The sequence below is a fragment of the Stegostoma tigrinum genome, chromosome 25, assembly GCF_030684315.1.
Source record: "Stegostoma tigrinum isolate sSteTig4 chromosome 25, sSteTig4.hap1, whole genome shotgun sequence".
In the NCBI taxonomy this organism is placed as follows: domain Eukaryota; kingdom Metazoa; phylum Chordata; class Chondrichthyes; order Orectolobiformes; family Stegostomatidae; genus Stegostoma; species Stegostoma tigrinum.
In genome coordinates this window covers 17,997,107-18,022,851 of record NC_081378.1, presented here as the reverse complement: position 1 = coordinate 18,022,851, position 25,745 = coordinate 17,997,107, and the positions used below count along the sequence as shown (strand labels likewise).

The 25,745-nt window shown below is 41.7% G+C and overlaps 1 protein-coding gene across 1 annotated transcript in view; it reads right to left on the bottom strand.

The window, feature by feature from the left end:
• Window positions 1-25,745, bottom strand: part of snd1 (staphylococcal nuclease and tudor domain containing 1) — an 879,367-nt gene that overhangs the window by 142,998 nt on the left and 710,624 nt on the right. Inside the window, exon 18 of the mRNA XM_048553925.2 lies at window positions 4,203-4,347. Within this exon, the coding sequence (XP_048409882.1) occupies window positions 4,203-4,347 (145 nt within the window). The remainder of the gene's footprint in view (window positions 1-4,202; window positions 4,348-25,745) is intronic.

The window sequence follows — 25,745 nt, the reverse complement described above, 5'->3', positions numbered from 1 at the left end:
ACGATCCATTTTGTGTACATGAGCCACTTCTGCCATTTTGGATTGAACACCTGCCTCTCAAGCTAAATGGCTAGAAATCTCAACATTAAACAAAGGTCAAAGTCTTCCTTTTCTTAAAAAGAGAGGTGGTACTTCCCACCACTATGTTTTACGGCAATGTTTTTGCTCAAAGGCCCGGTGCATTTTCATTGGCAAAACAATAAAACCCAAACTCTGATTTTTGTCTAGGGAAAAGTTGTCAGCTTCAATGGCTGAAATAATAGTCCCAGATCAGGCATATCAGGGGAATGTCTGCACTCAAAAGGGTAACGGACTGTGCAGGAAGTTGCTAGAAGTATTATTGAACTTGATTTAATAGATTTAAATTGAATCATGCAATATTTTGAGGACATATCTGAAGTGGCTGTTTAAAAAATGTCACAGTTTAGGTGAGCACTGCAGATTTTTAAAAAACAAGGCTTCATATAAATCACATGACTGCTGATAAATTGTTGCTTTGGTGTAGACCCTGTTAGGGCTGTTTATGAACACTGACTGGCTTGCAAAGGTTATAATAAAATGTGAGGCTGGATGAACACAGCAGGCCAAGCAGCATCTCAGGAGCTTCTTGTTTTATTTAGCGGCATTGGAGGAAAGCCTGCTAAGAATGAACTGCATTGGAGGAAAGTTTACTATGCGCAAGGTGGCCAGCAGATCTCTCCCAATTCTGAAAAGAAAAGCCTCTACATCAATTCAGGGTTAAAGCCCGTTTGTTCTTTTGAAAGAATGAGTTAAAGAACATTAATGAATTCCCTGAGCAAGTTGTTTCTTGTATAATTGAGGACTTGATTCACATCTGCCATAACAGCAGAGCAACAGACTCCAGAATATCTTAAACTTTTCTTCTTCTCGCCTTTAACAATAATCCACTGGCCAAAGTGTCACCCCAGGTCCCGAATGCCAGTCTCTGTAGAGAAATGCTTCTCCTCGCACTTCCCTGAAAAGAGTGCGTGTGTGTTTTGATTGTTTTTGGGGATATTTAGAGGGATAAACATCTATATTTTCTATTTTACTGACTGTGTTTGTTAACCAAATATTGCATCTTTAATGAATACATTTTATTTTAAGAATAAACCTATAATTGTGTCTGTTAAGAATTGGATTAATAGATCTTGCTGTTCCAAAATCTGATAGAGATAAGGTACTTAATTGGTAATCTTGGTAAATGGAATAAGAATTTTAATGTTATGTTGTGACCCATGGAGCAGTGGAACTAGAGAGACAGTACAAACCACCAACCATGGCAGTAATAACACAAAGAAAATCTGTTTATGTTGAGGATAGAAGTCTAGCTACCTTTGGGGAATATGAAAAGAAAGTTGCTAATTTCTAACAAAAAAAAAGGATTAAAGAAAGTACTCGAAAGAAATTGCACTGGTTTTCTGTCACAACACAATTATTCTGACTGTGGCTGGATGAGCAATTAAGCTAAAGACTTATAAAAATACCAAAGCACTCAGGGGCACATCAACATTTCCCCACAGAGTCTTGTCAGTGCTTAACCAGATATCTGGATGCTAGCCACGATATTGTCTAATTCCTCTAACTTTTTATTAAATTTCGTTCTACTGAACTAATGCTGCAAACTTTCAACTATATGGACCCTCCTGAAGACGCCACTATCTACAAATGCCAAATGGTGTTATTAGAAGCTTTCAATTACAGCCACTCTTAGAAGGTAAAGCATGCAAATAGCATTCCTCGAGACATTCAAAGGAGGAGCTGGCAAACCGCACCCACCTTCAGCCATTAAGCCTTGTGAGCCTAATCTGAGCTGACCTGATATTTGACCTTTGGGATAAGTAGTCGATTGAGGGAAGAAACAGAATTTACAGGAAGAAGTAGTGTCAAGTAACATTCAAATTAAAAATAATCACAATCCTCTCTTCTTTAACAAGATACTTCAACATTTTTCAACAGAAACCTCTAGAAATTACAACACTACCATTAGCACTTTAGTCAGAAGTACTTTTTCCACTTATATACCGATTTGCAAAATACATATTTAAAAAGTAATCTTTGCCACCATGGAGAATTCAAAATTTGATTTGTATCCAGTGCTACTACAAAGGACACTTGCATCGCATTAAAAATAAGTTAGAGAGAGAATGAAGTTTAAAACCTACGTCATCAATGCCCCTGCCTTATGCATGGCTTTGATAGATTCTCTGTAAACTACCACAAGGCAATCCCAGGTCATGAATTCAGGAACAGTACCTTTTGCATACGCAACACAACTATTCCCACAGTGCACCAACTATATGATAAGCATAATTCAATCATTAACAGCGGACAATATAAAAAAAATTCAAAAATTTTCACAACAATGTTTTGGGATTTTCCATCTGTCTCAATGGGCTCTCAGAAAGGGATAATCAAATTTGGCTAAAACTATGGATAATTTACAGTGCAGATTCATAACCAATGAGATTCAAATATAGGATTAGAAATGTTAGGACAGCATTCCTATACTATCTACTTGTATGTCTTGACACCTTTTCAGCCAAATATCCTGAATTCTACACAGCTAGTGTTCTTTGTTTTCAGAATACCCAGGAGAAACATACTGAGCTTCCCAGTGGTTGTTCCATTTCTGGTGATCAACTGTTTCCAAATTCAATCCCCATTACTTTACTTACCACCTTCAGAAAATGGATGCCATTTCTTACAACAATTGTACGACACAATAAACTTGACAAAACTAATACTGTCCACTCTCTGCTGTCTCTACTATAGCACAAAAAAACTGCGATATGTCAAATTCAGATAATTTGAAACTCCAATTATGGTGAAATTATCAGACATTCATTCTGGCAGAAAAAGAGATCAAGTTAAAGGGAGTCTTTGGACATAAACTGGACCGGGAACTCTGGAAAACCTGAACCTGTACACTATCTGTCATATGACTGCAGCTGGAGTTGAATTAGGCCACATTAGCGTAGAATCACAGGAAAGACTGCAGCGCTGGCTGCAAAATGATCTTGTTCACATCCTGAACAAGTATGCACGAAAACACATTTTTAACATGGATTAAATTGCACCGTTTTTATTGTCCTTTACCAAATTTCTCTAATGCTTCAAAATTAAACTTTTAATGGTGGAAAGCAAAACTAGGATTGTGTCACACTGTGGTTTGTGCCATCAGGCATAGAACTGAAAAGTTGCTGCTTCTTGTTACAGGAAAGTCCAAGAAGCCATTTTGCTTTACAAGTATCATGACAATATCCACACATTATGAGGATGACAAAACTGCCTGGATAACTGTTGTGGCCAGTTCAATCAGCAAAAATTTATTCAAATATATACCAGGAACAAGCTATCAGCTCGTTATTAATCCAGCATTACAACCTTCTACCTCTAGCAAAAAGACTCTTCCTGCACTGCTTTCTGGACGAGACATAATGCATGTGCTATAACCACAACAGGAACTAATCCCATTTGCATTCCTTCTGATTTTTTGATATAGTAAATATGTTCTTAAATCCTTTAGGATCTACAATGTTTTCCTCATTTACATAACTGTATACGACTGCAGAACAAAACAAAAATACTTGTCAACAATACACACAATTCATCACAAAGCTGTCAACGAAGGATTCCTCCCTGCGGCCCCTCTCACCCTCGTTTTGCAATAAAATATTCTATTCCCATGGTTAACCACCACAGAACTGGTGGATTGCATTGATTGCCATTCATTAAATGAAGCTGCTTGGTAAATTCTGCTGGTCTGACACTGCCGTTTGGCATCCTGAGATGGAAATGAAATGACAAGTCTAAACTTAGAAATCTGAAAATCGTAAAGGCAAAATGCACCATGATATAAAAAAGGTCTTTCCCCACTGGGGACTTGATGATTATGCAAACAGCTTGAATACATCCCAAACTTCAAAAATATTACAGCCTTTGCCTATAGTCAATTATTGACTCTCTTTTTCTGTTGTGCCTGCTGTACTGAAGGAAATAAACATTACTAAATTTAGCATGCTTGTCTCTGCAACAAGAACAGTGTTACAGGCCACACAGGGACCAGATTTATTCTGTCAAGAATTCGCACACTAATTGTGATAGTTAGCTTCAGTCTCCTTCTGCTGAGGAGGTATTATTGAAAGGTCACTGAAGGACACATCCCTATCCCTACCCCTTCCGTGATGCAGAGTACTGACCAGTTTCAACATCTTGTACATAGAAGTGGAGATCATCTGTTATCTCAGTTACAAAGACAGGCTTATAGTTGGTTGTGCGCTCCTTTTCCTCTGCAACTTGCAGCACTGCTTCTTCTGCTGGCTGTTCCTCATAATTAGACCAGACCTGCAATAAAATAACAGAGTAGTCAGCAGTGACTCAAAACAGCACTGTAATTTACTGGAATAAATATCTGGGATGCTTTAATCCAAAGTGATGTGGATACCCTGTCATCGAGTTTATTCAAGACTGAGATTGGTATGTGATTGAACACCAATATAAATCAAAGGATGTGAGGACGGGATCCAAAAGTGGAGTAGAGATGGAAGACCAGAGATGAACTAAGGGAATGGTGGAGCAGCCTTGAAGAGTGGTCTGTCCTACTCCCTCTCCTTGGTTTCTTACATGTTCAAATGGGGCCTTTCACCAGATATCCAATACATATATTCTGTACCAAGTTCTTCAGATTATTTACTTACTGAATCTTAGACAGGTGGCTCTTTTTTCTGAAATTGAACTTAAAGGGACTGCATGCTTGTTCAGTAAAAGCTGTGAATGGGAATATGATGTCAAGCAACAGTTCCTCATTGGTGGGATATAGGGACTTTTCTGACTCAAAACAAACACAGAACGTAAGAAGAAGCGCCTTGCATTTATACAGCACATGATCATCTCGCTCAAATGTCCCAAAGTACTCTCCATTTCACTTATTGAGAGAATAGCAGTCATTTTGCACATAACAATGTTCCACTGCAGGCATTAAACAAGGTCATCAGTGAACCCATAACTGGCGCATTGGTTGCGGGAGGAATGACTGGGACAGGAAGAGAGCTCATTCTTTATCTTCAAAAAATAATTGACACCTCTTGTATTCACTTGAACCTACTGAACAGTTAAGTTTAATTCTTTACCCATAGGACAACCCTTGGACAACACATCATTTAGTCAGGTTTTATTCAGTGAAGCAATGGTTCATGGAACCCACAGCACAACGGTACAGGTGACAATGCAATGAATCAAGTAGAATTTGACATTCCAAAACCACCACCTCGACCATCCAGAAGAGCAGACAGTGAGAAAGGAAGGGGAATAAGAGCTGGGAAGGTGTGTGTGTGAGAGAAAGAAAATGCAACAAGATAAGTGAGAGAGAATGGGTACAGCAAGCGTGAGAAATATGGGACAGTGAGTGCAGGGTGGGGAGGTTTGCTGAGGAGAATATAGTGAGTACTAAGGGTATGGGGGAAGAGGGGTTGGGACAGTGAATGAGAGAGATGTGGGGGCTGCAAGTGAGAGAGAAAGAACACAGCAAGAATGAGACAGAAAGGACAGCAAGTGCAAGGGGATACTGAGTGAGAAAAAGAGCAAAGGGAGAGAGAGAGAGAGAGAGGAAAGTGGCAGCTCAACCCAAAATAACATCTCATCTTAATTCTCAAGACACCAAAACAGGTCCAATATCATGGATTACATTTTTAATTGCTGTCTTCTGTAGCTGAACAGAATAGCCTTTTACATATTGCAATGCCTTGCAAATGGGAATATTTGTTTTTGTGGCGGACTATCAGCTTTAATTTTGATGACTTTCAGGGAATCCTCAACAGAGATGGGGACCTGGCAAGTCTCCTGTAAATGATAAAAACCAAAACAACTGCGGAGGCTGTAAATCAGGAACAAAAACAAAGTTGTTGGAAAAGCTTAGCAGGTCTGGCAGCATCTGCAGAGGAGAAAACAGAGTTAGCGTTTCGGGTCCGGTAACCCTTCCTCAGAACAGGAGGAAGGGTCAGTGGACCCGAAACGTTAACTGTTTTCTCCTCCATAGATGCTGCCAGACCTGCTGAGCTTTTCCAGCAACTTTGTTTTTGCTCCTGAAAATGATACCTCTCTGGTACGGCATCATTCTTTCAATACTGCTACACTGCAATAATGAATAAACTTCAAAATTACTTCATTGGCTATAAAATACGTTGGGACATTCTGAAGTCATGAACGATACTACTTAAATGTAAGACACTTGTCATTTTGTTTGCTACACTGGAATCCCAGTACTTAACTGAGTAGATGAAACCATCTTCATACATTATGATGTGCAAGACAGGATAGAATAGATTAAGGATTTGAGATACAAATAACCTGTTACAAATCTCAATTGACTGAGGTTTGGCAAATGTACAGATTTTTGCAGAAATAACATTTTTAAAGCTGTGTATTTCTATAACTGGCATTCTTGGCACTAAAAATGCTATTACAGTTCATTGCCAATAATCTGCCAAGCTAGACTACAGCATACATACATATCCAGTGAAGTATTACTTCTGAAATTGCCAAGTTCATAAATTTCAGTACAAATGACTGAGCAGATCACAGCCAAGGAGCAACAGGCCTTAACGTGACATTCTTGGCAGCAAAATTATTTAATGATTATACTATCTCCAACAATTCAAAACTCCTTTTAATTTAAAAGGGGCATTTATATCATCTCTCTGTACTGGGTAATTCGACAACTATTTCACTGGTTTCAACATCCAAGGTTGGATGGGGGCAGGAATAAGAGGAAGTACACGTTTAAAACAGGTTTACTGGGTAGGTAATGACCTAGTGGTATTACCACTAGTTAATTTGGAGACGCATAGCAGATGGCAAAATTTCAATTCAAGAAAAATCTGGAATTACAAATCTAATGTGATCATGAAATCATTATCGATTGTCCGTAAGAAAACCCATCTGGATCAGAACACTATTACGATATTTACCTGGTCTGGCTCGCATATGATTCCAGACCCAGGGCAATGTGGTTGACTCTCAACTGCTCTCTGGATAATTAGAGGTGGGGGACCATAAGACCATAAGACATAGGAGTGGAAGTAAGGCCATTTGGCTTGAGTCCACTCTGCCATTTAATCATGGCTGATGGGCATTTCAACTCCACTTACCCGCACTCTCCCCATAGCCTTTAACTCCCTGAGAGATCAAGAAATTATCAATCTCTGCCTTGAAGACATTTAACATCCCGGCCTCCACTGCGCTCCACGGCAATGAATTCCACAGGCCCACCAGTCTCTGGCTGAAGAAATGTCTCCTCATTTCTGTTCTAAATTTACCCCCTCTAATTCTAAAGCTGTGCCCACGGGTCCTAGTCTCCCCGCCTAACGGAAACAACTTCCCAGCATCCACCCTTTCTAAGCCATGCATTATCTTGTATGTTTCTATTAGGTCTCCCCTCAACCTTCTAAACTCTAATGAATACAATGGGGTCTAGCCAGCGATGCCCACATCCTGTGAATGAATAAAAAAGATTCACGATTCCCTGAACCTAAATCATTGCTGGAAAATGTGTGGCTCATTTAGTTCTGCACGGGGCATGGAGATTTATCTGAATTATTCTCTATAGACGGATGACTTAGTTGGCCTTATTTTCAACCTCTGTTGTGTCTAGTGATTGGAGAAGTTGCAGACCACAAGTTGTGCCACTGGCTGCAGTGCTCCCTGGCTTTGACCTGTCCCTGGTTATTTTCCCAAAGGCAGTTTGTGGGGTGAGGATTGGAGTGGAATGGCAATTGTATTAATGGTTACTTAACGCCAATTTAAAAGAGGCCAACTGTAATTGTCAATTCAGCCTTGATGCTCCATCAGGTGGCAGGGGTCAATTTAGCTGCACAATAGCATCCTCCAAGGATCCTATGGTCAAGGCATTTGACGGACTAGAAGCCCTCTTTGACTACTGGAGTTGCCATTCTCAATGATGGTCTGACAATAAAAGCCACCTATAATTTAAACTTCAACAAAGTTGGAGACAGGAATTTTCATTCTGAAGTACCCACTTCCTTACTTGTCGGTCATCACAGCCTGCTGCTGCTTTCAGCTAGAAAATCCTCCAGCTTTCAGAACCTGCTCTCTCCCCTCAATTTGACTGAAAGCCTGCCATCTGGTCATTAATTGGCCACACTAGGCAAATCCCAATAACTAAATGTTTTCAACAAACTTGAGAACTTCTGTCCCAGTGGGGCTTGAAACTGCATGGAGAATACTGTTTCCACTCAGTCTCAATTAATGCATAAATGGCATTTATTATTACGCAAATACACCTGGTCTCAGTATTCAGTGTCCTCTAGTTCATCAGCCTCTCAGCCTATTAGAAATGACTAGGATGTGGGGGATTTGGTCAGCTCTCACAGTCAAGCGTACACTTAATTGGAACTAATTTTGATAGGAAAGGTTCCACACACGCATTTTGTCAAGTTTTCCTAGTTAGAAAGTATTCTATAGCAAGGGAATTGACAAGTCCAGATGTTTTGGCTCGTTCCAGATTTGTTATCTCATTCCTTACACAAAGAACATTTTTCACAAGCAAGATTGCACTTCCCATAACCTCTGATTGAGCAACCAACACACTGTCAACTGCAGATCTCAAGCTACAAACTACAAGTCATTAAGTAGAAAAATGACATTAGATTTCACTAGATGACAATTTATCCAATTCTCATAAGCCTCTCAATGTGTGGTTTTATATTTTTGGACAAACATGTAATACGAAAATTAAATATGAAATTGAATATTCACAACATGTTCTGCTAGCTCCAGCTTGTTAGATAGTTGGAGCAGCACAGAACCATTCGATGGGAATTGGGAGTGTGGAGGAGGGTTAGCAGAATTACGTCGTTTGTGTATCAATGTAATCAACCTCCGTTTCAATTCTATTCGCAACTTGTTTGAAACTTCATGACTAATTACATCATATCATTACTGTTCCTGTAGCTGGCTAATAATAAAAAGGATGCTTCAGGAATTGTGCCATCTGATAGGCTTTACCATATTTTTCTGACAGCTTAATCATCCAGTTTGAAAGGAGCACCTAGTATCATAGGCCATGCACACATTGGGGGAATTACAAGTTACCATGTTCATTAATGTAGTAGTTACACAAGTGTTAAATTTATCTGACTTCAATTCAATATTGTCTTTATGTCCCCAGCCATAGCTCAGGAACTATTTTTAAGAGTAGACAAGGTGTGGGATTTACGAAGAGAAGAAAGCTATGAGATTCCATAGTTTGAACAAAGAATAACATCCACGACACAACATGAGAACAGGAATACAATGCACAGACAACTTATTTTTAATAACTACAATTAGCATGTGGTAGACATGGGTAACAAGCTTTAATTGAACACCCCACAAGAGAACATGGCAGATCTCAGATATCTCAGCAATTCACCCCCCTGACACGAGCAACACAGTTGGTCGCCCATCATTAAAATTCACATGGATTCATAAATATTCAAGATAACAAAATGTGGAGCTGGATGAACACAGTAGGCCAAGCAGCATCTCAGGAGCACAAAAGCTGACGTTTCAGGCCTAGACACTTCTTCAGAGAGGGGGATAGGGAGAGGGTTCTGGAATAAATAGGGAGAGAGGGGGAGGCAGACCGAAGATGGAGAAAAAAGGAGATAGGTGGAGAGGAGAGTATAGGTGGGGAGGTAGGGAGGGGTTGGAGATGGCCCAGGTGAACTTACTGAGAGGTCCAGGAAGGCGAAAGCTCACCTGGGCCATCTCCAACACATTCCTCACCTTCCTGGACACATCAGTCTCCATCTCCATGGCCCAGGTGAGCTTTCGCCTTCCTGGACCTCTCAGTAAGTTCACCTGGGCCATCTCCAACGCATCCCTCACCTTCCTGGACCTCTCAGGCAACCAGCTAGTAACTGATGTCCATTTCAAGCTCACCGACTCCCACAGCTACCTAGAATACACCTCCTCCCACCCACCCTCCTGCAAAAATTCCATCCCCTATTCCCAATTCCTCCACCTCCGCTGCACCTGCTCCCAGGATGAGGCATTCCACTCCCGCACATACCAGATGTCCAAGTCCTTCAAGGACTGCAACTTGCCACGCATTGGTCGAGAACGCCCGTGACCGCGTCTCCCGCATTTCCCGCAACGCATCCCTCACACCCCGCCCCCGCCACAACCGACCAAAGAGGATCCCCCTCGCTCTCTCACACCACCCCACCAACCTCCGGATACAACGCATCATCCTCCGACACTTCCGCCATCTGCAATCCGACCCCACTACCCAAGCCATTTTTCCATCCTCACCCTTGTCTGCCTTCCGGAGAGACCACTCTCTCCGTGACTCCCTTGTTCGCTCCACACTGCCCTCCAACCCCACGACACCCAGCACCTTCCCCTGCAACCGCAGGAAGTGCTACACTGCCCCCACACCTCCTCCCTCACCCCCATCCCAGGCCCCAAGATGACTTTCCATATTAAGCAGAGGTTCACCTGCACATCTGCCAAAGTGGTATACTGTATCCATTGTACCCGGTGTGGCTCCCTCTACATTGGGGAAACCAAGCGGAGGCTTGGGGACCGCTTTGCTGAACACCTCCGCTCGGTTCGCAATGAACAACTGCACCTCCCAGTCGCGAACCATTTTACCTCCCCCTCCCATTCTTCAGATGACATGTCCATCATGAGCCTCCTGCAGTGCCACCAGGATGCCACCCGAAGGTTGCAGGAACAGCAACTCATATTCCGCTTAGGAACCCTGCAGCCCAATGCTATCAATGTGGACTTCACCAGCTTCAAAATCTCCCCTTCCCCCACCGCATCCCAAAACCAGCGCAGTTCGTCCCCTCGCTGCACTGCATCACACAACCAGCCCGGCTCATCCCCTCCCCCCAGTGCATCCCAAAACCAGCCCAGCCTGTCTCTGCCTCCTTATCCTGTTCTTCCTCTCACCCACCCCTTCCTCCCACCTCAAGCCGCACCTCCATTTCCTACCTACTAACCTCATCCCACCTCCTTGAACTGTCCGTCTTCCCTGGACTGACCTATCCCCTCCCTACCTCCCCACCTATCTCCTTTTCTCTCCATCTTCGGTCTGCCTCCCCCTCTCTCCCTATTTATTCCAGAACCCTCTCCCCATCCCCCTCTCTGAAGGAGGGTCTCGGACCGAAAGGTCAGCTTTTGTGCTCCCGAGATGCTGCTTGGCCTGCTGTGTTCATCCAGCTCCACATTTTGTTATCTTGGATTCTTCAGCATCTGCAGTTCCCATTACCTCTTTCATAAATATTCACTTCTGTTGCTCCAGGCATATTCGCATATGGACCGCTCAATGACTGCTTCCATTCTGATTGATCACTCTCTTTTCCTGGGTGTCAATGCTCCTGGTCTCTGCAGTATCACTCCAACCCTCATTCATAGGCCAACTCCAGTTCTTCTCTATTCAACAATCTAAAATTATTCCTGGGTTTCCCCCCCCCCCCGCCCCCCCGAGCAACAGTCTTAACAGAGGCATCCAGCAAATACTGTTTATGGACTTTTCAAATCTTGCTCAGCTCCATCGAAGCATTGATACTTGTATCAGAGATAATGGGAACTGCAGATGCTGGAGAATTCCAAGATGATAAAATGTGAGGCTGGATGAACACAGCAGGCCAAGCAGCATCTCAGGAGCACAAAAGCTGACGTTTCGGGCCTAGACCCTTCATCAGAGAGGGGGATGGGGAGAGGGAACTGGAATAAATAGGGAGAGAGGGGGAGGCGGACCGAAGATGGAGAGAAAAGAAGATAGGTGGAGAGAGTATAGGTGGGGAGGTAGGGAGGGGATAGGTCAGTCCAGGGAAGACGGACAGGTCAAGGAGGTGGGATGAGGTTAGTAGGTAGATGGGGGTGCGGCTTGGGGTGGGAGGAAGGGATGGGTGAGAGGAAGTACCGGTTAGGGTGGCAGAGACAGGTTGGACTGGTTTTGGGATGCAGTGGGTGGGGGGGGAAGAGCTGGGCTGGTTGTGTGGTGCAGTGGGGGGAGGGGACGAACTGGGCTGGTTTAGGGATGCTGTAGGGGAAGCGGAGATTTTGAAACTGGTGAAGTCCACATTGATACCATTAGGCTGCAGGGTTCCCAGGCGGAATATGAGTTGCTGTTCCTGCAACCTTCGGGTGGCATCATTGTGGCAGTGCAGGAGGCCCATGATGGACATGTCATCTAGAGAATGGGAGGGGGAGTGGAAATGGTTTGCGACTGGGAGGTGCAGTTGTTTGTTGCGAACTGAGCGGAGGTGTTCTGCAAAGCGGTCTCCAAGCCTCCGCTTGGTTTCCCCAATGTAGAGGTAGCCACACCGGGTACAGTGGATGCAGTATACCACATTGGCAGATGTGCAGGTGAACCTCTGCTTAATGTGGAATGTAATCTTGGGGCCTGGGATAGGGGTGAGGGAGGAGGTGTGGGGGCAAGTGTAGTATTTCCTGCGGTTGCAGGTGAAGGTGGCGGGTGTGGTGGGGTTGGAGGGCAGTGTGGAGCGAATGGTCTCTCCGGAAAGCAGACAGGGGTGGGGATGGAAAAATGTCTTGGGTGGTGGGGTCGGATTGTAAATTGCGGAAGTGTTGGAGGATGATGCGTTGTATGCGGAGGTTGGTGGGGTGGTGTGTGAGAACGAGGGGGATCCTCTTTGGGCAGTTGTGGCGGGGGCGGGGTGTGAGGGATGTGTTGCGGGAAATACGGGAGACGCGGTCAAGGGCGTTCTTGATCACTGTGGGGGGAAAGTTGCGGTCCTTGAAGAACTTGGACATCTGAAATGTGCGGGAGTGGAATGTCTTATCGTGGGAGCAGATGCGGCGGAGGCGGAGGAATTGGGAATAGGGGATGGAATTTTTGCAGGAGGGTGGGTGGGAGGAGGTGTATTCTAGGTAGCTGTGGGAGTCGGTGGGCTTGAAATGGACATCAGTTACAAGCTGGTTGCCTGAGATGGAGACTAAGAGGTCCAGGAAGGTGAGGGATGTGCTGGAGATGGCCCAGGTGAACTGAAGGTTGGGGTGGAAGGTGTTGGTGAAGCGGATGAACTGTTCGAGCTCCTCTGGGGAGCAAGAGGTGGTGCCGATACAGTCATCAAAGTACCGGAGGAAGAGGTGGGGTTTGGGGCCTCTGTAGGCGCGGAAGAGGGACTGTTCACACGTAACCTACAAAGAGGCAGGCATAGCTGGGGCCCATGCGGGTGCCCATGGCCACCCTCTTAGTCTGTAGGAAGTGGGAGGAGTCAAAAGAGAAGTTGTTGAGGGTGAGGACGAATTCAGCTAGGCGGATGAGGGTGTCGGTGTTCAGCTAGGCGGATGAGGGTGTCGGTCTTCAGCTAGGTGGATGAGGGTGTCGGTGATACTTGTAGTTTTTTTTAAGAGCACCACACATCTTCCAACACAAACAACTGCACCTCCCAGTCACAAACCATTCCCACTCCCCCCTCCCATTCCTCAGTCGACATGTCCATCATGGGCCTCCTGCAGTGCCACAATGATGCCACCCGAAGGTTGCAGGAACAGCAACTCATATTCCGCTTGGGAACCCTGCAGCCTAATGGTATCAATGTGGACTTCACCAGCTTCAAAATCTCCCCTTCCCCCACGGCATCCCTAAACCAGCCCAGTTCGTCCCCTCCCCCCATTGCACCACACAACCAGCGCAGCTCTTCCCCTCCACCCAATGCATCAAAAAACCAGTCCAACCTGTCTCTGCCTCCCTAACCTGTTCTTCCTCTCACCCATCCCTTCCTCCCACCCCAAGCCGCACCCCCATCTCCTACCTACTAACCTCATCCCACCTCCTTGACCTGTCCGTCTTCCCTGGACTGACCTATCCCCTCCCTACCTCCCCACCTATACTCTCTCCACCTATCTTCTCTTCGCTCCATCTTCGATCCGCCTCCCCCTGTCTCCCTATTTATTCCAGAACCCTCACCCCATCCCCCTCTCTGATGAAGGGTCTAGGCCTGAAACGTCAGCTTTTGTGCTCCTGAGATGCTGCTTGGCCTGCTGTGTTCATCCAGCCTCACATTTTATTATCTTCCAACGCAAAGCCAGTTTCTCAGCTTTCTCAGCACCCAAAAATTGTTCTGAGTCTTTTCTTATACCCTACCTACTAATTCCTGGAACTGCTTCTCCAATTATGACAACACAAAGTCATGCAACTGCTCAACATTCCTCATGGAATCTCCTACATAAAATCTGTGTAGTTCAGCTGCAGCAGTCTTAACATTGAGTCCACATCTGTCTTTGTCTGCCTTCTTCTCCTTCTTTCACTTGCCAATAACATTTGAACTCTTCTTCAGCAAATCCTAAAACTGTCCTGCGTGACCAATCAGAAACCTTGCAATAAGCCCCTCATGTCTTGCCGGGTAGAAATGAATCTTATCATCTAGCAACCCTTGGAATCAGCTATTCCTCAAACGTCACCAGACATTGTGTTGAGCGATTCAACATTCTAAGAGAAACAGAAACAAAGAGAATTTCATCACATATTTGCAAATTTTTAGTTTTATTACATACTCTTGATGGTTAATTGGAAAATGGATGCCTTGTTCCATTGACCTTGGGCAATTCTACTTTTAAAGCTGGTTAAAGGCAAGGTCTCCACAACTTCTTCCTTGTTTTCTAGACATAGCGAAATGGCATTAAGGACTATACAGGAGGAACAGCCAAGACAAAAGAATTGGTTTTAATAGGAACTAAGGCAGTAAAGAAGAACATAGGTTTAACCAATCTGTAGCTGCAGAAGTGTCATGAAGAAGGGAGGGTCAAAGGCTAGACAATTGGGTTTGTGAAAATGCAGTTTTAAGTAAGTTCTAATGAACAATGCCACTTTGAAGAAGTGGAGTTCAAATTATATGTTAAACTTGATCATGGCAATAAATCATAGTTAAATCAATTTCATCCCATCATTGATACATTCTATCGTAACATCAATGATCGGCTGATAATCAAGGTCAAAAGCTTTACTTTGCTATTCAGAGATATATTTATTGGGAACATACCTCTTGCTCCTATTCATATTACACCCAAATATGCCATTCTGCTGAAAATCACATTTTATACTTGTGACTTAACTAAAACTAGTCAATATAAACCTAAAAATGCTATCCATTTGGATTATTTTCTTTTCAATTATCTCCCATTCCTTACAAAGAAGCTAAAAGCTTGCTTTTGTACACAGTTCAGAGAAATTCAATTCTTAGCATCTAATGAATTTTGCTTGAGGTGCAGTCAATCTTCTCTTGTAGATTAAGTTAGGAGTCACATGATATGTTAATAGTCCAACAGGTTTATTTATAATCACAAGGTTTCAGCACACTGCTGTTTTATCAGTTCTGTGACTTCTGACTTTGTCCACCCCAGTCCAATACTGGCACCTCCACATTATGACTTCTGTAGATGGACATAACACTAAGTTTTCTCAAATAGCAAGTTAGCTAAATGTCCAATTAATTGATTATTCTGCTTCGAGGAGAAATGTTGATCAAGACTCTTGACAAATTCCTGCTCTTTAAATATACTAAATATATCAGAACATGAATCACCTTCTTAATACCTCATTAAAATGGATATATATAAATTCTGAAACCACAATTTTGAACTCATACAAAAATATTAAGACATTGACAATTAAAAGATTATTTAAGTGGCCATTATTTATCTGTAAATCCAAACAACAATTAGAAGGAAGTTACTGCAGTTGCTGAAATCTGTACTGAGAGCGAAAAAATGCTGGATATCACAGTGGGTCAGGCAGCATCCAATGGAGAGACAGCAAGCTAATGTTTCGAGTCTACATGAAGTGAAGTGGACCAACATTTATGCAATAGGTGGGTTTAGTTTTAGAGTACTGGGGGAGAAAGGATGTTGATAGTTCAGATTAAGTGATTGGAACGTAAAACCAGTACAACAATGATGTATCTAATTCCAAACAACTATTGGCAGACTATTCAATTATGGAGTCAGCAAAGCACAATCCTTTCTTCCTGTAGTGTCCACCCTATAAACATAGGGTTATTAGAGATTAGAAATGACTGCTGGTCTAGCCAGTGTAGCCATGTCTCACAACTGAATAAAATATACTAAATTGTGATGAGGAGAAGGAATGGCCTCTAACTTTTTGCCATCCTCTAGTCTGAGCAGGTAGGGCCAAGTGTGATACTTCTAATGCTTCACCTGAATTTATCTAACTTGGCACAGGTTGTAAATCAAACATGGGGACCACATGATCTGTGTGACTGTGCCGTGCTGGAGGGTAACTTTATCTATTAAATCAACTGGCATCATTTGAGAATTAAAGCCAAGTAGCATAAGTCAAGATTAATGGATCTATGTGAAAAAGAACTGAGTAGTACAAGATTGACAAGGATCCACAAATGACTCAGACCTGGATTTTAAATGAGATAATGGGTCATCATAATAGGAAGAAAACCTAAAGAAAAAAAGGGCTTGAGAATCATAGAACATTGACATTCCTTGAGGCAAAACACCACCAGAGACAACATTCATAATGTAATTACAGAGGTAGACCTGGCTTTTGCTTAGCTTCCATCAACCGAAGCAAGTTATTTGCTTTGACACACTATCTAATAAGCAGATAGAGCAAAATTCATCTCATATCTATAAACAACTAAAGGCAGGATAAGAAAAACCAGGGAAGTAAAAACATTTTGGTCTATTGAAGCTCACCTTCCTGTAGCTCTCAGTTGAAGATGTGACAGATTTTTAAACGCCCCTCATGTCTGCTACCTAATTAGCCTTACTAATCCTTTTGCATGAAGATCATATTTTTAATGGCGAATCTGAATTTACTTGTTGACTGTTTATTTTCAAAACCTTTGGACCTACCAATCAGCTTAATTTAAAGGTAATACATTTTGGCTTTACCATTTTTAACCAATGTAATCTCTCCTCTTCATGGCATTTGCTGGTTAATATCTTTCCTCCTAATTCAGTCCCTAATCCTATAAATCAGTCATGCTGATCTCACTTTACTCTTGTATTGGATATCCTAGACAGTTGGGGGCTAAACAAACTTCTTTGCATCTTAGAGCAACTGACTTTCTAGTATCTGCATGGCTTTGAAGTGTGGAGAGAGGAATTCATGACTTTTAGAATTTGAGCATTATACTGGAGAAATGCTTATGCAAGGGAAAAGTGACTGTAATGACATTAACCATGGGTGACTGAAGTACAATGCCGTAAACATAAGATGAGGGATCAATTATAAAAGTGGTGTGCCAGGGCAGTCTGCTAGAATCTGAATTTAGGATTATCTAATCTGTGCCATATCATTACCTATTAAAAGTAAGTCATTAGTGCTGCTGAAACTTACATTAATGTTACATTTACAAAGCATAGATACATACTTGCACTGCCATTGTTTTGTATTTGCATCCTTTTTTGAAGGCTGAGTGCGCAGAGAAAAATAAATTGCACCTGATTACTCCAGGGTACTTCAGTTACATAAATAGATTGGAGAATTTGTGACTGTTTTCCTTGAAGAGGAGAAGTTGAGAAGGGATTTGACAGAGATATTCAGAATCATGAGGTGTCTGAATAGGTAAGAAGAAGCCTTTCCCGCTAGTATAAGGACTGTTAAGTACAGCAAAGATTTAAGATAATCGGCAAAAGAATCAATGATGACATAAGGGAAAGCAGTTTCACACTGCAGGTGGTTAAGATCTGGAATACATTGCCATAGAATGTGGTGGAGGCAAGTTCAATTGAGGCATTCAAGATGAAAAACAGAAATGTAAAACAAGAATGGCAGAGCTTTATGGAGAAGGCACAAGGTGAACTGCTAATTTGGAGAAGCAGTGGAAGCACGAAGAGCTGAATGCCATCCCAGTGCACCGGAACAAGTCCCGGATTCATTAAAGCACGGAAAGATTACATAATAAAGCCATTTCCTTTAAGGTTTTGAAGAGTTAAGCCAGAAAATACGGTTTCAGGGAAGCAACATTGGAGTAAACAGCTTTAATTGTTTGCATCAATCGACATCACTTGAAAGATTTGGGAATAGATATGCATGAAGTATTACCTTTGACGTGTATCTTTGATATTGGCAAAACATGCATGGTAGAATACATTTTTCAACGGGTCTTTAAAAAACTCTAAAGGTACAGAAATCAAAAAGATGCTCTTTCACTAACACAATTTGATTGATTACTGTGTTTCACACCAACAAGGTCTTCTGTAAATGACACAGCAAGACGTTTTTGTTTATTAGTAACATATTATGATGAATCATATGAGAATGGAAGCCCCCAGCTCCTTTTTAAAGTTCATTGCTTGGATATTGGTATCGTTATCAAAAGTTACTATTTATTGCCAACGCCTAGCTTTCTTGAGAAGATGGGGCTTTTGGTTCAACTGCGGTTCAACTGCTGCAGTTGTGCAGTAAAGGGGCTGTGACAGCACTCTTCAGCAGTTCCAGGATTTTGACAACGTAATGATGAAGGAATAAGGGTATATGCCCAAATTGAGATGATGTATTAATGTGGACCTGATAGTGTTCAAATGCAATGATATAATTTGTCCCTCCATATGATGCTGCATGTTCAACTTGTTACAAATGTTGGACTTCATTAGACGGTTATGTTTTAAACAGTCTGCTTTAATATATGGTAAAATGGAATAGTTTTGGAAGGGAAACGTGACTTGAAGTAGAAGAAATACAAAATATTGGGGACACTCAGCAGGTCTGACAGCATCTGTACAGAGAGAGAGTCAATATTTTGAGCCCAATATGACTCTTCTTCACAGCAGCTGGCCTTGCCGTGTATAGATGCAGCCTGACAGTCTGTGACCAAGATATGGAAAAGACGGCCTGCAACTGATATTACTACGCCAAAGAAAATGTTTTTGAGTGACCACCAAGTAGTGTGCTGAAGATAGATCCCTGGTTTGAAAAAGAACACTTGCACAGATGAAAAGACCATTGGATCACCAGAGGATGTCTTGTCACTGGAAGCCCACTTAAGTTTGTTCAAAAGAGTGAGAAGAATTTCGTTTAAAAAGATACAACATGATTTACCTTTGTGGTGGAGGAAGAAAATAGCTTGACAAAAGGTGGAAGAGAAATTTGGAACTTTAAACATAAGGATATGAGCTGAACTTTCTAGTTTTCTGACAAAACTTTTGTTGAGCAACATTCGTGGTGCCGGTCCACTATGGCTCATAGTGACTTCTCATTTAATTTTCAGTTGTTCGCCTCAGGAATTATGCACCTGGGCTCTACAGTGCCTCCTTGTGGAATTGAGTGGTAGGCAAGATGGAAATGCTTGCCATTGCCAGGACCTAATGATGTTGACACTGCAATATTTAAAGTCCAAATTCTGCAAGCCAGAAACTGCTCTCCACATAAAAGGTGCTTGAGTCTTTCCTTTCACAACATGACAGAGACTTCAAGGTGCTGGTGGAGGGGGTGGAGGAGAAGAAGTCATGACCAACTCTGAACTTACTGCAGGCTCCCTTGATCTCACTCAGTACTCTTCCCTTTAACTTCCAGAAATCTATCCACTGACTGTCCAGTGGTCTCAACTGTGACAAGTTGTCTGTGTCTCCCCTTGCAATAAGAAGCAATGTAAGCCACAGACAGTGGCATTCTCAGAGAAAGTGTTAAGTGAACAAAGCCTAAGAAATGAAATTCCAGAGTAAGAACTATCCTGTGTAGCTGCATGCTACGTGTGTATCCCTGCATCCTTGCAAAAGCAAGTCATAGGTGTCCATGAGGTCCAAAGGGAAATCCTGAAATGTTGAGACAAAATGAGAGTTGGCCCAAAAGCAGCAATGTAGTGTGGCTGGTCATTTGCCAATGCATACTTGTGCATACAAAGGGTGGAAGACTGTGTCCACGCAGCATGCAAGAGTGTGGTGGTGAATGCCCAAACTGAGCTGCTGACACCAGATAACTACTTTTACTTTCATGTTAGAAACTGGCATCATGTAATTTTTCAAGGAAGGAGTGGAGAATTAGGAGTGGCATATAAGTTATCTAAGTTGGGTTAATAATAAGATGCAAATGAATGGAAATAAGGTAGTCACTGGTGAATTGGGAAATCTGTTTTGACAGATATCAAAACTGAATTTTTTCGTTCTAATGGCATTTCCCCACATTCTCATCATTGCCACATCACTCTAAGCAGAAAGTTCCAACCTACATTTCTTCTAAGAATTTAATGCAATGTATGAGCATGCCATAGAGTTTTCAGTTGTGATAACAGGGTATCCCTGTTCTTTAACATACTGTCTTTGTTGCCTACTAAGTTATATTTAGTCCAAGTTGATTATATTTTATTCCAGTAAAAATTTTAAAATGTGAAATCTTTTCTGATCTTTGCTTTAGTCACTGGAAGCTTCTAGAAAGATAATTTATCAGTTTCTATGGAGGCCATTACAAAGTTAGTTTAGAAGAAACTGGGCATCAACATTTAAATCTTAGCTTTTCAACAACAGACATTTCAACTTTCTGGATTTTGCAAGGTGAGAATAAGCTTACGCAAAAACACAAAAACGTTATGTATTCTGTTACTGCTATTGTGATTTATACGCAGATATTATTCAAAACAAACCCTTTCACAGTGTTAGCTAACTGCATAATTAATTCTACATATCAAAAATTCCATTAAGCAATTCCCTTTCTTTGCTCAATGAATTATTTGTCAAAGCGTGAATCTGTTACATTGTATTTTTAATTTGAGACAAACTAACGCTGTATTCTTCATGACATGGCAAATTATAAGCTATTACACATGCATTAAAAACTGCTATTCCTTTGAGGATTGAAAGTCTTTATCCTCTCTTTGTCCACTATCAAAATTAGAGCGGGGAAAATATAAATAAAAATTTGCCAGCCAGCTTCATAGCTTTTTATTTCACATTCTGATTAATGGGTCTTATTTGAAAACTCTATAACAGTTCCTAAAGACATTACTGAATACTGAAAATTGGACACAATGAGCTAACTGAGAACATGCAACATTCACAGGGCCGTGGACTGAGTTGTAATGAAAAGCGTACTTTGTTATCAAATGTGAGGGACTTCATTTGACTTCTTAAGATACAGAATTTAACAGCTCAATATCACAGAGTGGCAGAAGGCAGCTTCATTCCTGCTACTGTGCCAGAATGCCAGAAACGGACCACTAAATCTCGTTAGTGCCACTCAAGAAGGACAAAGAGAGCAGCTAAATACCATAACTTGGAGGTACAATTCTTATTCCACACTGAATTAGGGATTGGTTTGATAGGTGTGAATGATATTGATGGTATCGCTTTACAAACAGGAGGAATTTTCCCAAACTGTCCTCAATTAGCTGAACTTGACCAGACCCACTTAAATCATAATAACAGCAGTCATTCTGAAGCTTTCTAAAAATGTAGAATCTTTTCTTGCAAAAGCTAATTATTCTTAATTTGTGGAAGAAAGAGGAAGAAGCAGAACATGTCACAGAGAACATATACAGCATGAAAATAGTGCAAAAAACACAAAAAATCCCAAGAATGAAAGTGGAGAGTGAAAATCATATTGAAGCACCAGCATATGCACCTTCAACATGCAAACTATATAAAGGTTTTGTTTTCAGCCTTGCCCTGTTATTATATATTAACACAACGTCACCAATTGAAAGCAAAGTGTACATTATAACAGCAGCACTGGCAAGAATGTGATGACAGAACAAAACACAAAATACTGACATTCTGTCACAAATGTTACATGCGAGATGCATTATGCTTTTCGGTATCTGAATTATACTGATCTAACAAGGCAAGGAGCTCATTTACTGAAAAGTAGTAGTCAGCAGTGTGGCATGGGTCTGATTTACTTCATTTGAGGGCTACATGAAGACAATTTTCCTGGGGAATAAAACAATAGATTTCCTGTCATGATACTGGTCCATTTGAACATTCATACGTTAAGCTCTAAATCTAAAGCATATTCCACCCTCAAAGCTTCAATCTAGTTTACTGAAGTAAATTAGAAGATAAAGAAAGGTAGCAAATAATTGCCAAAAATAATCAAATTTATTTGAGCCATGTCATTTATATTCAAAACCTTCTGGAATATATCACAACAATGAAATATAATGTAATGTTATACCTTGCTTGAAATTTTATAAATATTAATTTAATATTTCAGATATGTAAATGTTTTGTGCTTCTGCATCAAGTCTTCCTTTCGATCATGACTGCAATTTTTCCACTCTCTTGATTGATAAATGTGCACGTCATAATTAACTAAAATCATTCCTTGGACTTATGACTCTCCCCTTTTCTTGGTCTGAGCTCTGTTGGGACCACACCTGAGTCTGGACTGAAAGCTGTGAATTAAAGTGCCACATAAACTAACTTGATAGGTCTTTGTGCAGTAAAGAACTGCTGCATTGACAAAGGTGCTGTCCGTTGAATCAGAGATTAAACTTAACCTTGCTAAGACTGGCGTTGTAGATTCCATAGAATCACTTACATAGGGTTAAAAAAAGCTTTGAGTGATCAATCCAAATTTTTCCCTCAATCAACCCCATCAATTACAAATTAATCAGTTTATTCTTATTTAACGTGGGGCCTTAACAGGTACAAAATGATCGCAACATTTAACTATACAGCAAGAGTGGCTGCAATTCAGAGTACATCACTAGTGTCGTGATAATGTGCCTGGATTCATGACTCAGAAGGTTGGATTAATGCTCCAGAGACAAACGCGTCCATTGCAACTGGGGAAATATGCATTTAATTATTAAATCTACTTCAAACAATACTAGCCTCAGCAATGAGGTTGATTCTTAATAGCCCTCCGAAAATTCAAGTCATTCAGTTGCATCACATCATTACACAAAAATTAAAAATCACCTAGCATTGACCTAGGCACCAGGCACTTTGAGCTGTCCTATAGAGTAGTCAAAGAACAACCTGACATAGTATTATTCCCGAATCTCACCTTCAAGCTAATGCCCCAGATAATCAACACCAATCCACCAAGGGTAAAAACACGGTTGTTTATAATTCAAAGTAAGTGGTGCTGGGAGTCTTCAACATTGGCTTCAGATTCCATGAAAACTTAAAATTAAGTCAAATGAATAAGGAAGCTTCTTGATTACCATTTATGCCCATCCTCACGTGATGACCCAACAGACCCTACAGAAGATTACTTGGAAGAATCAGAGTAGCAAAGACAGAGAACATAGTTTGGGATCAGGGTTGGAAAGTTCATGCCCATAGTCAAGTGTAGCTCGTAGCACCACTGATGATGGACTTAGTACAGTATTGAAGGAAGCTCAACCAAAACTCAACTCAACCAGGTGGAGATAGAACCCACAAAAAGAACAGACTTGCCTATCTTTTTCCTCACAAATTTACCTGCCACAGATAGAGCTATCCATGGCAGTATTGATAGGACAGACCACCAAGCAGTCTTTTAATACACTAACTCATGTGTGCGAATACACTCCATGGTGTTGCAAGCACTATTACCTTACTAGATGGAATAGGTTCCAAATGAATCCAAAACCTTTGACCTGGGCATCAATTAAGCACTGCAGTTCTGCAGGAGCAGCGGAGCTGATGCTGCAGTTTATTAACCTAATGGTTTGACATATCTCTCACCTACCCATCTTTCCTGATGGGTACTAGTACCAGTACCCATCAGGAAAGTGACCAACCTTGGTTCAATAACATTACTGGACAGCATGCAAGCACCACCACCACTATACTTCAAAATATGGAGCCAATCTAGTAAAACTGCAATATGAGGCCATGTTCATGCTAAACAGAAGCAGCAAGCTTTTGAGGGAGTTAAACAACTCCACACTCCAAGATTAAGTCAAAGTTCTACCATGCTGCCATATCCAGCCTTGTACAGACAGGGATAATGAAACAACTAGCCAGAAGAGAAAACTTCACAAGTATGTCATTTCTCAAAGATGACAGAGTCCATTTCAGAGAGAACTGCCGAACTCGCGTTCAACTTTAGACTCTTCATAAAGATGGTCTGGATCAGAGGTGCAAGTCTTCAGCCAATTCATTTTGCTACCCATGATATCAAGAAATGGTTACAATAAACACAGCAAAGACTACAGGCCCTGTCAGTACCGCGCTTTAGAATTGAAAGCTTGTGCTCCAAAGCTATCCATGCTCATAGACAAGATGTAGGAGATACAACGCCAGGATTTACCTATCTATATGCAAAATTTCCCAGGTACGCCTTACCCATAAAAGGGAGGACAATCAATCCAGGCACTTAACATCCTATCATTCGCTCTCAATCAATAGCAAAGTGACAGCACGCATTCTTGACAGCACTATCAAGCGGCACTCACTCAACAATAACCTGCTTACAAATGCTCAGTTTGGGTTTTGCCAAGACTACTTGGTTCCTGATATCACTCCAGCTTTGGTCCAAAAATGGGTATGATAAGTCACTTCCAGAGATGATGTATTGGTAACTGCCCTTGACGTCAAGACAATAGCATTGACCTCAAGTGACATTAAGCTGTCCAAGCAAATCAATCATGTACAGCTTTACTACCCTTATTTAACAAAGGATATAGAGAAAGCTCAATCAACTGAATATACGCCACTCATGCCAGCAATATGAGGAAAGGTTGGACTTGATTGGGTCTGTATTCTTGGGAGTTTACAAGAATGAGAGGTAGACTTATTGAAACAAACAATACCCTGACAGTCATATAGCATGGAAGCAGACCCTTTGGTCTGACCAGTTCATACCGAACATAATTCCAAACTAAACTAATCCCACCTGCCTGCTCCTGGCCCATGTACATCTAAACCTTTCCTATTCATGTACTTTGTAGTTGTGCCCACATCTTCCACTTGCTCAAGAAGTTCATTCCTCACATTAACTACCCTCTGTGTGAAACAATTTGCCCTTCATGTCCTTTTGAACTCTCTCTCTCCTCTCAAATTAAAAATGAGTCCCCTAGTCTTGAAATCCCCCACGTTAGGGAAAAGACACCTAGCCATTAACCCTATCAATAACCCTCATGCTTTTATAAACTTGTAGAGAGGCCAACTTCCAACGCTCCAGTGAAGAGAGTCCCAGCCTCTCCAGCCTTTCTTTATAACTCAAATCTTCCATCTGGCAAAATCTTGGTAAATCTCTTTTGAACGCCTTCCAGCTTAATATCCTTCCTCTAACCAGGTTACCAGAAAGGGACATGGTACTTTAGAAGAGACCTCACCAATGTCCTGTACAACACTAAAATGACTTCCCAACTCCCATACTCAAAAGAACTGATCAATGAAGGAAAGCACACAAAACGCAAACTTCAAAGAATGATTTACCTAAACCCTAAGGCCCTCTGATCTATAACACTACCCATGGCCCGACCATTAACTGTATAAGTCCCACCCTAGTTTGTTGTACCACAATGCAATACCTCACATTTATCCAGATTAAATCCATCTGTCATTTTTCAGCCCATTAACCCATTTGATAAATATCCTTTTGTAATCTTAGAAATAATCTTCACTGTCTATGTTAGTGATAATGGGAGCTGCAGATGCTGGAGAATCCAAGATAACAAGGTGTGAAGCTGGATGAACACAGCAGGCCAAGCAGCATCTCAGGAGCACAAAAGCTGACGTTTCTGGCCTAGACCCTTCATCAGAGAGCCTGCTTGGCCTGCTGTGTTCATCCAGCTTCACACTTTGTTATCTTCACTGTCTATGTTGCCAATTTTGGTGTTGTCTTTGAACTTACTAAC